The sequence below is a fragment of the Oryx dammah genome, unplaced genomic scaffold (assembly GCF_014754425.2).
Source record: "Oryx dammah isolate SB20612 unplaced genomic scaffold, SCBI_Odam_1.1 HiC_scaffold_5, whole genome shotgun sequence".
In the NCBI taxonomy this organism is placed as follows: domain Eukaryota; kingdom Metazoa; phylum Chordata; class Mammalia; order Artiodactyla; family Bovidae; genus Oryx; species Oryx dammah.
Genome location: NW_024070189.1, coordinates 56,137,185 through 56,151,276, shown reverse-complemented (window position 1 = coordinate 56,151,276; position 14,092 = coordinate 56,137,185). Strand labels below are relative to the sequence as shown.

At 41.0% G+C, this 14,092-nt stretch overlaps 1 protein-coding gene across 4 annotated transcripts in view; it reads left to right on the top strand.

Annotated features, from left to right (window-relative positions):
• ARHGAP26 (Rho GTPase activating protein 26) overlaps window positions 1-14,092 on the top strand; it is a 479,720-nt gene that overhangs the window by 162,830 nt on the left and 302,798 nt on the right. For all 4 annotated transcript variants that reach the window (XM_040239820.1, XM_040239819.1, XM_040239822.1 and 1 more), the window contains exon 10: window positions 2,459-2,553. In XM_040239820.1, coding sequence (XP_040095754.1) covers window positions 2,459-2,553 — 95 coding nt within the window. The remainder of the gene's footprint in view (window positions 1-2,458; window positions 2,554-14,092) is intronic.

The following is a 14,092-nucleotide window of genomic DNA, read 5'->3' as shown; positions in this document are numbered from 1 at the left end:
TAATCCCTTACCCCTATCTTGCTACTCCTTCCTTCACTCTTCCCGCTGATAGCCGCTGGTTTGTTGTATATTATGTGAGTCTGTATCTTTTTTGTTCTATTCAAATGTGTTTCATTTTTCAGCTTTCACAGATAAGTGATATTATACCGTATTTGTCTTTCTCTGATTTACTTTATTAAGCGTAATACCCTCCAAGTTCATCCATGTTGTTGCAAATGGCAGAGTTAATTCTCTTTTAACGGCTGAGTAGTATTCTGTTGTATGTGTGTGTGTCTGTGTGTGTGTCATACACACACACCCTGCTTCAATATATATATATATTTTTTTTTTTTTCTGCAATGGGTCTTTGTTGCTGTACGCAGGCTTTCTCTAGTTGTGAAGAGCAGGGACTACTCTCTAGTTGCGGTAGTGCTGGCTTCTCTTGTTTTGGTGCACAGGCTTCTAGGAGTGCAGGCTTCAGTAGTTGTGGGCTCAGTAGTTGTGGCTCATGGGCTCTAGAACCCTGGCTTAGTAGTTGTGGTGCTTGGGCTTAGTTGCTCCACAGCATGAGGGGTCTACCCTGACCAGGGACCAAACCAGTGTCCCCTGCATTGCAAGGCGGATTCTTAAGCCCTGTACCACTTCTTTATCTACACATCTGTTGATTGGCACTTAGGTTGCTTTCATATCTTGACAATTATAAATAATGCTTCTATGAACATTGGGGTATGTGTATCTTTTTGAATTAGTGTTCTTGTTTTCTTTTGGATGTACGTACACCCAGGAGTGGGATTGCTGGGTCATATGGTAGTTCTATTTTTAGTTGGTTGAAAAACCTCCATACTGTATTCCACAGTGGCTACACCAATTAACATTCCCACCAACAGTGTACAAGGGTTCCCTTTTCTCTACATCCTCACTAACATTTGTTATTTGTGGTCTTTTTGATAATAATCATTTTGATAGGAGTAGGATGATATCTCATTGTGATTTTGACTTGTGTTTCTCTGATGTTTAGTGATGTTTAGCAGCTTTTCATGTGTCTATTGGCCATCTGCATTTCCTCTTTGGAAAAATATCTGTTTAAGTCTTCTCCTCATTTTTTAATTGAGGTGTTAGCTTTTTTTGTTGTTGAGTTGTATGAGTTGTTTATATATTTTGGGTATTACCCCCTTGTTAATCATATCATTTGTAAAAAGAAATAAACCCTTGATTCGCACAGCGTGAGTGAATAGCAAATGAATTACGTTCAATGAAAGAAGTCTGGCATAAAAAGGCATTCCATTTGTATAAAGTTACAGAGCATTCAAACTAATTTGTAGTGGCAGAACAGATTCAGTGTTTGCCTGGGAATGGACTGGGTGGAGGGCTGATGGATTACAAAGGGACTCACAAGGAAACTTGTGGGCTGATGGAAATGTTCATTACCTTGATTGTGTTGATGATTTCATGGATGTATACAGATGTCAAAACTCATAAGTTGTTTGCTTAAACATATGCAATATATTATACATTAAAAATTATACTCAAGATCTCCTGGAGAAAGGAATGGCTACCCATTCCAGTATCTTGCCTAGAGAATTCCATGGACAGAGGAGCCTGGAGGGCTACTGTCCATAAGGTCACAATGAGTCAGACCCGACTAAGTGATAGGATGGATAAACAACAGGGTCCTATTGTATAGCACAGGGATCTATAGTCAGTATCCTGTGATAAACCATAATGGAAAAGAACTGAAAAAGAATATGTATGCAGATAACTGAGTGACTTTGCTGTACAGCAGAAATTAACACAACATTGTAAATCAACTATACTTCAATAAGAAAGTACATACTTTAAATATATATACTCAAAAAGCTGTTAAAACATATTCATTGTACACCTACTCTGTTCCAGGGACTGTTTGGTCTCGGGACCCAAGGGCAAGCAAAAAACAGGCTTAGTATGTGCCCTCAGGGAGCTTGCAGCCTAATGAGGACAGAGACATTATTTGAATCATCCCTTAGGGCAGCAGCAGGTCTCAGCTGTGATCAGTGCTATGAGGGAAGGAGGGGGGTACATGGTGCTATGTGAGCATGTCTGGTGTATTTGCAGGAATGTTTTCCTGAGAAGTGACCACTGAACCAAGATCATAGAAGCCCGGGGAAGACCTCAAGGTTGTCTTGTTTCAACTTTTATCAAACCTGCAGATTAAGCTTACTTAAAACAATACCAACAAGAGTTTAATCTAGCATATGTTGCTGCTATACCATCATAATCTATTAGTACTCGGATGCTGGGCTCCAAGTAAAACATGGCTCACAGATTTTATCTGCATGAGGCTCTGGCCTGAGGAAGTTGGTGACCAACCTCCTGTGGTCCTGAATACTCAGGTCTTAGAAGATGAAATGATCACTCCTGTTTATGTGGCATCTTTGTCCAGGAGAGGAGCATGGCCCGAGTTCTGGCCTCATTTTGACTGTCTGTGTCTTCCCAACAGGGAGAAGATGAATCAGTCACCCTCAAATCCTGCACACGGCGGAAAACAGACTCCATCGAGAAGAGATTTTGCTTTGACGTGGAAGCAGTAGACAGGTGAGCAGCTGTCACACTTTTTCTCAGAAAGAAATATTGCTGACTTTGAATTTCTTACCTTTCCCATCCAGTCAGAACATTCTGGTTTTTTACCCCCTCTTTCCCTTCTCCATTCCTCCATTTAGAATAGAGGCCAATTGCTCGTTTGCAGGAATCAGTATCTCTACCCCCATGCTTTACATTTGGAACTGAGGCCCTCCTTGGTTTTCTTTTAATGTCAGGGCTTCCTTCTTGGGAATGTGTGTTAGGTCTCAGGAAGGTGAATTTATGTTTAGAGAAATCTGTTTAGCACAATTGTATCAGCTATATGAGATTTTTTTACTTGGAATTTTTATGAAATGATTCAAAAGGAGTTAGATAGAAGGAAGACTAGAAGTTCTACTCAGTTCAAAAAGGGGCTTTTAGTTATAGCATTTCGCCTACTGTTGTGCTGTGTATGCACCCAAGAAAGAAAACGCACCACTTGTGAAGTCAGTCTTTGGAGAGGAAGCTCTGTGTTGTGTTCATCGAGATTTATAGAATCTCATTAAGTTGTACCATTTCATGATGTTAAGCTGGTTTGACAGCATTCCAGTTCTTTGAGACACTTTACTTGGCAACAGGTTAATTCTTTGAATGAATGCCATGAATTAAGCTTATTTAAGCTGTCTATTCAAGATCAGCAGTGCTAGCACAAAGATGCTTAGATCTCAGCATGAGTCTCTTGTCATGCTGTTTAATTTTTCCCCTTTATTAAAAAAAAAGAAAAAGGTACACATTTTGTCAGGCCAGTACTTTCTACCTTCCCTGAGACGTGTACCTGTGGTCACCTCATGACAGCTCTAAAGGCTCTGGAGCGAGGGTACCACCTGGCGTGTTCTGCTCCGTGTGCTGCCAGGGATGAAATGCCTTCTTGTGGTGCGATGTGCCCCTGCAGTGTGGTCCCTGAGGCTGATAGGGTGCCCATGGAGAGAGCATGCCCATGTAGCCTAAATTGGACCTTTGCGGAAACTAACCGTGTCTCATTAGCAAACTAGTTATTATACTTTTGGCTCTCAAGTCAGGAAACCCAGATCTAAATTTTGACTTAGTAAAATTTTGCTTAGTAGCCATATGACTTTGGACAAGTCACTTAATCTTGAGAGGCCTTGATTTCCTTCTCTGGAAAATGAAGATAGTCATAATACCTAGTTCCTGGAATGGTTAGGATTCAAGAAGATAAGGCATATAAAATGCTTGGCAGACTAACAAATAATAAATGTTCATCAATGAGTTGTTATTAGTTATTAATTAGCATGTGCCTCATGGTTATCTGACTTGATATTTCAAAAGCTAGCATCTAAATGCAGAGGAATAAATATAATTTGTAAAGAAAAGTGAGTGCCCTAGTTGTTTGCTGCGTGTGGGTTGTGAGAGGGGAAGGGAATGGAGAAGGGCTGTATGGAGGAGTAGGTTGAATTGGGGTAGCAAAGGGGGATTGCGAAAAGTGCACCGCAAACTAAGATTATTCTTGACTTTAAACAAATCCTACGTCTGGATTCTTTGAGCCCTTGTAGGCATCTCTCTTCTCTTCTCTATTACAAGTTTGGAATTTGTAAGAATTCATATTTGTTGATGTCCATGAAAAATGGATTAGTGGATGTGTTTGTGTGGAAATGGAGCCCTGTTGTGTGATGCTGGTCAGCTGAATAGTTCCCAGAGGTGGCCATCTATATTAGGGCTCCTTGAACAAGGGCATGCCCTGCATTGCAGCTCTTGTTATTTTGGAAATGAGGTCAGTGACACTTTCTGAAGCTGAGTCATTTTCTTCTTCAGAAGTTTCCCAGAAGTTGTAAAGAGTTGCTTTTTAGGCAATTAAAACTCACCATGGTTCCTCTATCTCATTTCCACCCTTGCCAACACTTCCTACCACCTTCCCCCTGTGTTAGGCCAGAAAAGCTTTGCATGTCCCAATTATAAGCCGAGAGCAAATGTGTCACATTCAACATACTGAGTGTATTTGGGAAGTCCATTTCTTTTAAGTCATCGCCTCTGGTTTTCTTGGCGTGACATGGAGAGGTTTCAGTTGTGGTTCAGAATGAGGCTGCTGAATCTCCTCTTAATAAGCAAGAAGGGAGTAGAGGGTTCTGTTGTATTATTTGTGTTTTTAATGTTCAGTGTATTGTGATGCTGTTCTGCCTGGGGAGAGCCTACCGTATTCAGAGCTGGCCAGTTTTTGGAGTCATCTGAGGGCTGAACCTGGGGAGTACCACTGACATGTGGACTCCTGGTCCACAGCCATGCTGCTTTCACTGGCCCCTGCACCCCAGGAGGCAATGTTCCTCTGCCTGAACCATCCAAGGCCAGGAACCAGGCCCCTAGGGACTGCTCTCACAGCTTAGCACCTGTGAAGTTATTCAAACTAGCCAGTCCTAAACAGTTGACCTGACCCTGCCTTGCCTTTGCTGCAGAAACTCTTAACAAAGGTCAGCGTCTGGACTCTCCTCTCCAGCCACTTCTGCCTCCTGGATGATGCTGGTGTTTTCCCACGTGGTCTATGTGGTGTTCCAGGCATCCTGTTTCTAGCACCCTTGAATATAAGGAAATTGGTTTACTTGAGCCCCTTCTGTGTCTCCTCTTGTGGTTGCACTTGACTGGCCATCACCTGAAAGAACACAGAACATCCATGAACCACCTTCTCTCCATTTTCTATACAGGTCGTCATCTTTGGTCTCAAAGATGAGGTTACCATTGGCACCATTTTCTTTAGCATCTTTCTGCATTTTCCTCCCACATCCAGGAAGAAACTGAGGTGAGAGGGAAAGGCATTTGCATGTGCTCAGGGGAGACATCCCTGAAAACTCGGCATAGAGTCCTGTTCTCTGGAAGACGCCTGCACCCCTCTTTTTCCTCCAGTGTGCTTTAGCAAGGCAGAGATGCTGCTAGCTGTCTGCTGTGTTTGCAGCCTTCCACAGACTTCTTAGCTTCTGCCTGCTGAGTTGGAGAAGCAAAGGGAGGAAACGCAAGTTTAGCACCTGGGAAATGTGAGTCAGTGCGGGAGCGGTTATACCTAACAGCATGAGGTTCTAGAATGTTCCCAGAGTATGTAGCACAGATTAACATTTATGTAGTAGCTGTTAATGTTTTCTTCTATGAAGATATTACTGCATGCTAAAGTGTGACTTATTTGACTTAGAATATGTGAAGTTGTGGGGTTTGAAGATTGACTACTTTTATCCTTTAGGCTCAGTACTGATATTTCATGTCATTGTGTAGCTGAAACTGTAGCCTTTAGGAAGTGATGTTCTAGGAGGTCAGTGTTGTGATTGAAGATACCAGTGTCTCTTACTGTGTGGTAAGAACCACCCACTCTCAACATCCACAGGGGTGCTTGTGAGAAAGGCAGCTTCTTGTTCCTGCCCCAGACCAACACAGTGCGCCTTTCTGCAAGAGGGACCCTGAAGTCCACTTTGAGAATAAGGTCTTCTCTTGTCCTCTCTTCGTGCTCACAATTGGTGTATTAAAGAGCAGGCATATCCTAGTATAGTGTTCTCAGAGTGCACCAAAGCATTTTCCTTGTTAAGAACAAGCAACAGTAAAGTAAAACAAAACAACTCAGGCTTCTTTACTAAGGAGCTTAATTCTTAGCTTGATGGAGGAGAATATAACTGGTAGAAAAGATGATCACCAGTCTCTGATACAGAGTACTAGGAATAAAGCAACAGTAAAACCCACAATAAAACCTAGTTTTTTAGGTAACTATAGAGGAAACCAGCAGTAAGAGAGTACTTTCTGGAAGCTGAACACTTCATATAATTTCATGTAATCCTCACCCAGCCCAGGGAGACTTGTGCGCAAGTGTCTCACGTTACTGAGGAATGATCTGCAGTTTAGAGGGTGAGTCTTCCCCAAGGTTCAGGTGGCAGTTGAACCGAGGGCACTTTTGCTGCCTCAAAACTCAGGGTGTTTTAGAAGCATTTTCGAGTGATGAGCCCAGTGCTCTCTGTACTTGGATCTTGGGGCTGCTGCTGAGCAGTCACCTTGCTGACTGTGAAATCTGAGGAGTGCTTTCTTACTCTTGTCGTTGGTGTTTGGTGTGTAAATTAATGGTGGTTGAATAAAAGCAGCACACACACTTCTGTTCCCGTATTTCCTACCCTCTGCTCTTCAGAAAGTCCTCACATGGCTAGCAGTTTAAAGAGGCGCACAGTAGGTGTTCCATGAATGCTGTGTTTTTTGTACTCTTCTTCTTTTGCCTTTTATTCCTGACGATTTACATTTCTGTTCATCTAAGGAGACTGGCATGAGTAAGGAATCCAAGCACTGGCACCATTTGTCAGTAGACTGTTTGCATTGCATCCCAGTGCATTGCTGCCAATTCGTTAATCCTCAAATTCTGCTGAAAAGGGATTAATCCCTGACATTTCTGTCCTCTAGGAAGAACTGTTGTAACTCTGACCCGTGAATGAGTTGGAAATCAAATTGAGGATTAATTCAGAGTTTAGGGATTTAGATTTATACCTCTTGAACTTTTTGTGTCAAAGATCCTCCTTACTACTGTGAATACATTTCAGAAAGCTACTTTAATTCTTACATCTAAGAATCTGTGTGGCTTTAAATGAGTGTGTGACTTGTAGTAGTTGTGGGTGTTACCACAACTCGCTCTGAAGAATATTTTATTTTCCCAGAAGGTACTTGTTATGGGTTAGGTTGTATACCCCAACAAGTTCATAATGCTGAAATTCTGATCTCCAGTGTCTGACAACAAAAATTGTTTAGAGATAGAGTATTTGTAGAGGTAGTCAAGTTAAAATGAGGTGATTAGATTAGGGTGGGCTCTAATTTATTCTGACTAGTGTCCTGATAGAAGCTGGTAATTTGGACACAGAGCCAGACATGTACACAGGGAGAATGCCGTGTGAACATGAAGGCAGAGATCAGGGTGATGTCTCTTTGAGCCAGGGAATGCCAGAGATTGCTAGCAGATGACCAGCAGCTAGGAGAAAGGCATGGAAAAGCTTCTCCTTTACATACTGCAAAAGGAACCCACTTGCTGACACTTTGGTCTCGAGCTTCTAGCCTCTAGACCTGTGAGATAATATGTTTCTGTTATTCATGTCACTCACTTTGGGGGTCTTTGTTATAGCAGCCTGAGCAAACCAATACAGTATTGGATAAGAGAGATTCTCTCAAGGAAGCAACCATGAAAGGCCCCCACAACCTTTTAGATGGGTGGCCCAGTACACATTCCTTGAACAATCCCATTGATAAGGAACCCCACTTCACAAAGCCCCTGTTTTACATACATTATCTTCCTTAGCATTTGAAAATCATTATTTCTTATACCTTAATAAAGAAGCATTCTGTGGTGCCTTTGTATTACCTTGCTATAGAACCGAACATTTGAAAGTTTATATGTTACATTGGTTAATATAATAAAAAAGATAGATTTTTTTCTTTAAATTGTGTTAACTCTTTTTGAGTGAATTTAATGTAAAATTCCTGCATAAAAAATGAGAGTTTGTCCAAAAGCAGCCGTTGGGGTAGTGGCATGTGATACTTGCCATTGTCTGTCTTTAGTTACTTTGAAAAATTAACTCTACCATGCAGCATCTTATGGAAATTAATGAGCTGATGTAGGGAAAATACTTGTTTAAGCTGAAGAATCATGGTGGTAGTCATCTCTCGGCATCTCTGCATTTGTTTATTTTAAAGAGATGTCTCACAAATGTATGTGACACATGGGTATTTTCTCCCAAATGTTTTCCAGGAGGAGGCATAAGCCGTATGGAAAATAGTAGAAACAAAAGACTTCTTTTTGATGCATTGAATCAGTGTAGTCTCTTGAGGAGTGGTGTTTATACTTGGAGGAAAGGAAACAATTAGAATGCTTTATGTTTTACAGGACTAGCTGACCCCAACAGAAGTCCATCCATTTGAAGATACTGTGTGGAGTGTTGCATGCCCCATTCCCACCTTTGGTACTCTCCAGAGGTGGGCAGAACAGGAGAACTTATTAGGATCACAAGGCTACTGGGTGCTGGGGGTGTCATGGGGACCAAGACAAGCATAGTCCTTGCCTTCATGGGTCTTACTTAGCATTGATTGTAGAATGGCAAACACATTCGTGCAACTGGAGGTATAAACACCAGTATATTGAGTATTCAGCAAACTTGGAGGATCAAAATGCTATGAGGAAGGTGTAACTCACAGGGGGATTTCACCCTTCCAGTCTTATAGATAGTGATGGCATAATTAGAATGCTTTGAATTTTCATTTCCTCTCTTCTCCCCTTCCCCCTCCTCATTTATTAGCCATAACTAACTGCTGGAGACTCTACTGATCATGGAGATAACAAAGTTTAATGAAGCAGTATGAATCTGTTGGACTTTCCTTCTTAAGAGTCATCATCTGATTTTTCTTGCAAACCATATTCACAGTCCTCCTGTGAGCTTTCCATGAATAGGTCAAGAGAGACAGCTTTCTGGTGAACCAGTCCTAGCCTGGCGTGTCACACCCACTGTGAACTCTGTCCTCATGTCCCACCATGTACTAGGTATTTGCACATTGTACAGGCTTTCCTTTGTATTGGTTAGTTGTTCAATTAGTTATGTTTTATATAACTCTGTTCAATTATAACCATCTGTCTCAGGTAATTTGCTCCCAGAGGCAGAATAACATTACTTCATTCAGCTTTTAGTACAGTACTGTGTGCTTGTAGTTCAATTTTGTTTTTTATAGTAATGTACTTTCTGAGTTAGATTATTTTGTTCTTTCCTTTGGGACTTTGGTGAATTACTATGTAAGAGATTATGGGAACTGAATCATGTTAGTTGCTATTTAAACTGAAGCTTGGGCAAGTTTAAACATAATCTCCATTTCTGCATTGGTAGGACAAAAAACCAGAAGAATGGGATATTGGTTAAAGAAAGAATAGTAACAGCCAGAAAGATTAATGGAAGATCTGAATAATCTGCCCCAACCTTCTAATGAGTCACCACCCTTAGTATATTTTTATAGAAGGCTGCATGATGCACGTAAAAGGTCGAAGCAGCCCTCAGTTTGAACTTGGGATCTGCCTCTTACTGGCTGTGTGAGTCTGGACTGGTGGATTAACCACTTTAATCATACCTACCTTGCAAGATTATTTTGAAAATGGAATACTGTAATATTCTTCCCTGATGTAGTTCTCTGTTGGAAGAGGTTCTTTCTTTGAAGTTTGCTCTCTATCCTAAAACTTGGGACTTCATTGTTCTTACAGTGTACTTTAGTGTTGGAAGGTATTTCTTTGAACCTGTTTCATTTTGATGGCACACCTTTTTCCTAGTGTTGTGACTTTTCAAGTCATCTATAAATTGAGAGTGAATACAGGTGCTTTAAGGGTATATGTGTACAGGAGGAAGAATCTATTTTCAAACTATATGTGATAATCTATTATTTATATATATTTCCTATACAGGATAAAAGGTTTAAGCCCCTCCTTCCAATTTATGCTCTCAAAAGGAAACCATACCATACTACTTTTAAGTTAAAATAATACTCTTCTAGTTGGGAATGTGGTGTGTGTGCGTGCATTTGTTTGTCTTTGTGATTTGCGAGTGTAAGCCTGTGTTTTCCAAAAAGGATCATCTTATGTAACAGACTTTGTTGCAGTGCTCAGCCTCTAGATGGCAGTGTTGTATACGTATTATAACTGTTAGCTGGTCCAGTGGAAAATTAGCTGTCCTTTCTACACTGACATTTAGTAGTCAGTGGTGTGTGTGTGACGTGTGTTTCTGTAGAAGAAGCCATCATATGAATTTACCTCTTAAAGGAAAGGCATTCTAAATGACTCATTCTTTCCCTAGAAATTCCTTCCTTACCACCTTTCTATGATGGATCTCTTCATACCCACTTTCCTGCAGAAGCAAGCATGCTCAGTTAGTGCAGCCTCTGTTTAAACATTGCATTTTACCTTACTTTCTGAATTCATGTGTCAGGCTCTCTGCTTCAGGGACAGCTTATTCGAGGCTGGTGATAAAAACACATGAGTGATTGGGACTGTCTAGTGTGTGCTAAGAACCAGGCATTTCTGCTTTTCCCTTTTGGTGCAGTCTGCCTTTATCTTCTGCAGCAGATGAATCCATTTTTCCTGGTTTCAGACTTCCCCTTCCCTCCCCTCTCACCCCTTGTTTGAAATAATATTTGATTTTGCCTTCCTGCTGGTTGGTTACAGCGCTGGTCTCAATGCCGTTGACATTTCGGGGAGGAAATGGCTTTTTCCTTCCTCAGAGGGTGTTCTCCTGCTCTGACTTCCATGATTTGGGTGGGGGTAGAGTGGGGAGAAATATTGTACTTTCTGAATTGCTCCTTGACTGTTCCATAAAATAAGCTAGTTGAGAAGTTCTTAGAATCTTTAGACGTCTTGTATTTTTTAAATTGCTGTTTGTTTTTTTTTTTTTCAATTTTCTTTTCCTTTTTAAAAAGTTAAATGAGAGAGTATTTGCTGTTTGATTCTGGTTTAAGTAAGAGTGGGATGTGCTGGTTAATGAACTGTGGTGTGAAATAAGGCAACCGTACTTATTTTATTTCTATTACTTAATCCTGTTTCTGTTCTTTAGTCTACATGGTGAAATTTGGAGTTTTATTGATTGAATATACCAGTTTACTTGCTAATTTCTAAGTATAAAATGAGTTTAGTTTTTAAAAATCAAACCCAAAATTTTGCTAGTATATGAATCTGAAGAAAGGAGACAATTCAGTATGTAAACTCCACTTACCTGCGTGTCTGTTCATCATGAGATAGAATACTAAGAAGGATTGATAAATGACCTAGCAGATTGTTAGAATTAGAATATTTTCTCGTAGGTTGTTATCAAAATAACAAGTATTTGCATTCCCCCTGGGATTATTCGTCCTGGCAATGCTTTCTTCTGGTGGTGTGTGTTGAAATCTGCTTACTCTTCCGTCCTTGGTGCCTATGGCGCATAACTGGCACTCAGTATGTTTCATTAAAGACCATGTAACTTACTGCGCCAAAGATGTCTTTGTCTAGGCTTCCTGATGTTTCATGACTTCATTCTCCTTTAAAGTACAAATGTAAGGAAATTATATGAAGCGATTGGCAGTATTCCTCTTTAGACTGTTATCTTTGCTATGATCCTGATTATTTTAGGACTTCTCCTCCCAGGAGCTCAGTGCTATAGGCTATAGTAGATTATGATTCATTCACTCATTAGGATCATATCCTTTCTAAATAATTGATTAGAAGCCTGCTTCTGAATATTTCTCAAGGGCTGTATGTGTATTTGTGTATGTGGGGGTGGGGGTGTGTGTAGAGGAAGCCCTTTCCTCCTGCTCCCGTTTCCTTTCTCCAGAGAGAGAGAGAAAGAAGTGCCTTCTCCCCCTTCCCTCCGTCCTTCTAAGGAAATGGTCACCTTGGATCCCGGGGCACAGATACTCCCTGCTTGGAGTGGGGGCAGTACAGTGTTGTGCTTAATGTATGGGCCTTGCTTTAGAGTCAGGCAGACGGGGTTTTCAAGTTGAGGCTTTGCTGTTGCCTACCAGTTGAAGATTGTGCAAGTCATTTCTGAGCCTCAATTTTTAAAAAGAAGTATGATGAAAGTACCTACTTCATTGCGAGGAACAAATGATAATGCTAGCCACATCCTTAGCCCAGTGCTTTCCTTTGGCACTCATGTCTCTCTTTACCTGTGACTGGCAACCTCTTCTCTAGACCTTCATTGTTTTCCTCTGTCTTTCTATCTAAGGACAGTGAGGCAGGTTTTGTGCACAGGCTGTGAGAACATGTGTTTCTGTGGATGCCACAATCCTTCTTTTACTCAGAATTTAACCCTTGTATGTACAGCACTGTGGATAGAACCTGGGGAATGAACTCTTGCCAGGAGAAGATTTGTAGTCTTATGAATGAGTAAGCCCTAGATCTTTGGAGGTCAGTATAGAAAGAAAAGTACTGTTAGATTCTGAGTGTGTTTCAGTGGGGTGGAGTGAGTTAGTAATAGCATTTCCTGGTCCACTAGGAAGTGGGTAAATTGCCAAGCCACTGAGATCACCATTGTTGACTCAGATTCAGGAATAAGATTGGAGTAGGAAGGCTGTCCAGCAACCCTGGAATCAGGGCTGGTTGTGATTCTGCTTGCTTCTGGCTGGTAAGAAGGCTGTGACCTGACATGGGTGGTCCCAGGTTCCTGGATGTGCTAATAAGTGATGTATTACTTTACGTGGACCCTTTGTGGAGACCAGAGTTGAAAGGAAATAAGGTGGTGGGTAGCAGTTTGCCTTTTGATAGGTGAATAACTATTTTCTGCATTGCCCCAGTAGTGCAAGAGGCAAGGTGTGTAGAAAATTGCAGATCCTTATTCATGCATCTCAAGAGGATCCAGATAGAGCACCAACCAAGGACTTGTTCAGAGTGAACAGGAGGTACTGTATTTGAAGTAGAATTTTAGCATTGAGCTCTAGAAAGGACTGTAGATAATTTGTTGTTTTCTCCTCTAGTGGGTAGTTGGAATGCTCTGGCAGGTTTTCTAGGATTTGCTGAAGACCCCTTATCAATGATCAGATATTAATTCCAAAAGGGGGAAGTAGGCCACTTTGATGTTTTACTCAGGAGGAAAAAGGAAATGGCCATGATCTCAGAGCCTGTATGTCAGCCCTTGCCCTGGCTTGCTTTGTGGTAGAGGTGTGATTTTTCAGTGGTGTGTGACAGTGTTTGGGGGGTGGGGATCATGTGTATCAGAAGCACCTGTGACTTTCTGTCCCTTTTTAATCTGCCCTTCTCCTTCCATAATTTGGACTCTACCCAATACTTGTCATCTGTTCCCTCCACTGACCTGCTGCTCATTTGCTCCTGTGATAACAACTAATTTTTGGACCACTTACTTTGTGTCTGACATTTTGAAATGCCTTATACATAGTTCACTTAGCCTTCACAACCACCCCATGAGGTAGGTACTCTTATTGTCTGTTTTTCAAAGAGTAACATAGAGTCATTCAATTACTTGTCTGCTAGGAAGCACTAAAGTCAGAATGACAAGTGAGGTTAGATGACAGGTGGTATATCTTGGGTATTTAAAAACATTTTTTTTTATTGAGTTATAATCAGAATAAGATGCATAAATCTTAAGTCTACATCGTAATGACTGTGCACACACAGACACATCCTCCCACATACCTGTGTGACCACCTAGGTCAAGTTATAGAACATTTCTGTCACTCTGGCAGGTTTTCTTGGGCACCTTCCCAATCACTGCCCATACTTCTTCTCCAAGACGAAATCACTGTTCTGGTTTCTCTCAGCACAGGACCTTTGCAAGAATTTGAACATTATATAAATGAAATCCCACTGTTGGTAGTCTTTTGCGTCTGGCTTCTTTCCCTCATTATTATTTCTATGAGATTTATTTATGTTGCTGCATGTAACAGTAGTTGGTCTTTTTTATTGTTTGTGGTATTACATTGTTTTAAATATACAACAGCTTATTGTCTTGTGAATGAATATTTGTGTTCTTGTTGCAAAACTTGGCCATTGTGAATAAACCTGGGTATTCTCAAATGTGTTTTTTGGTAGATATGTGCTCAT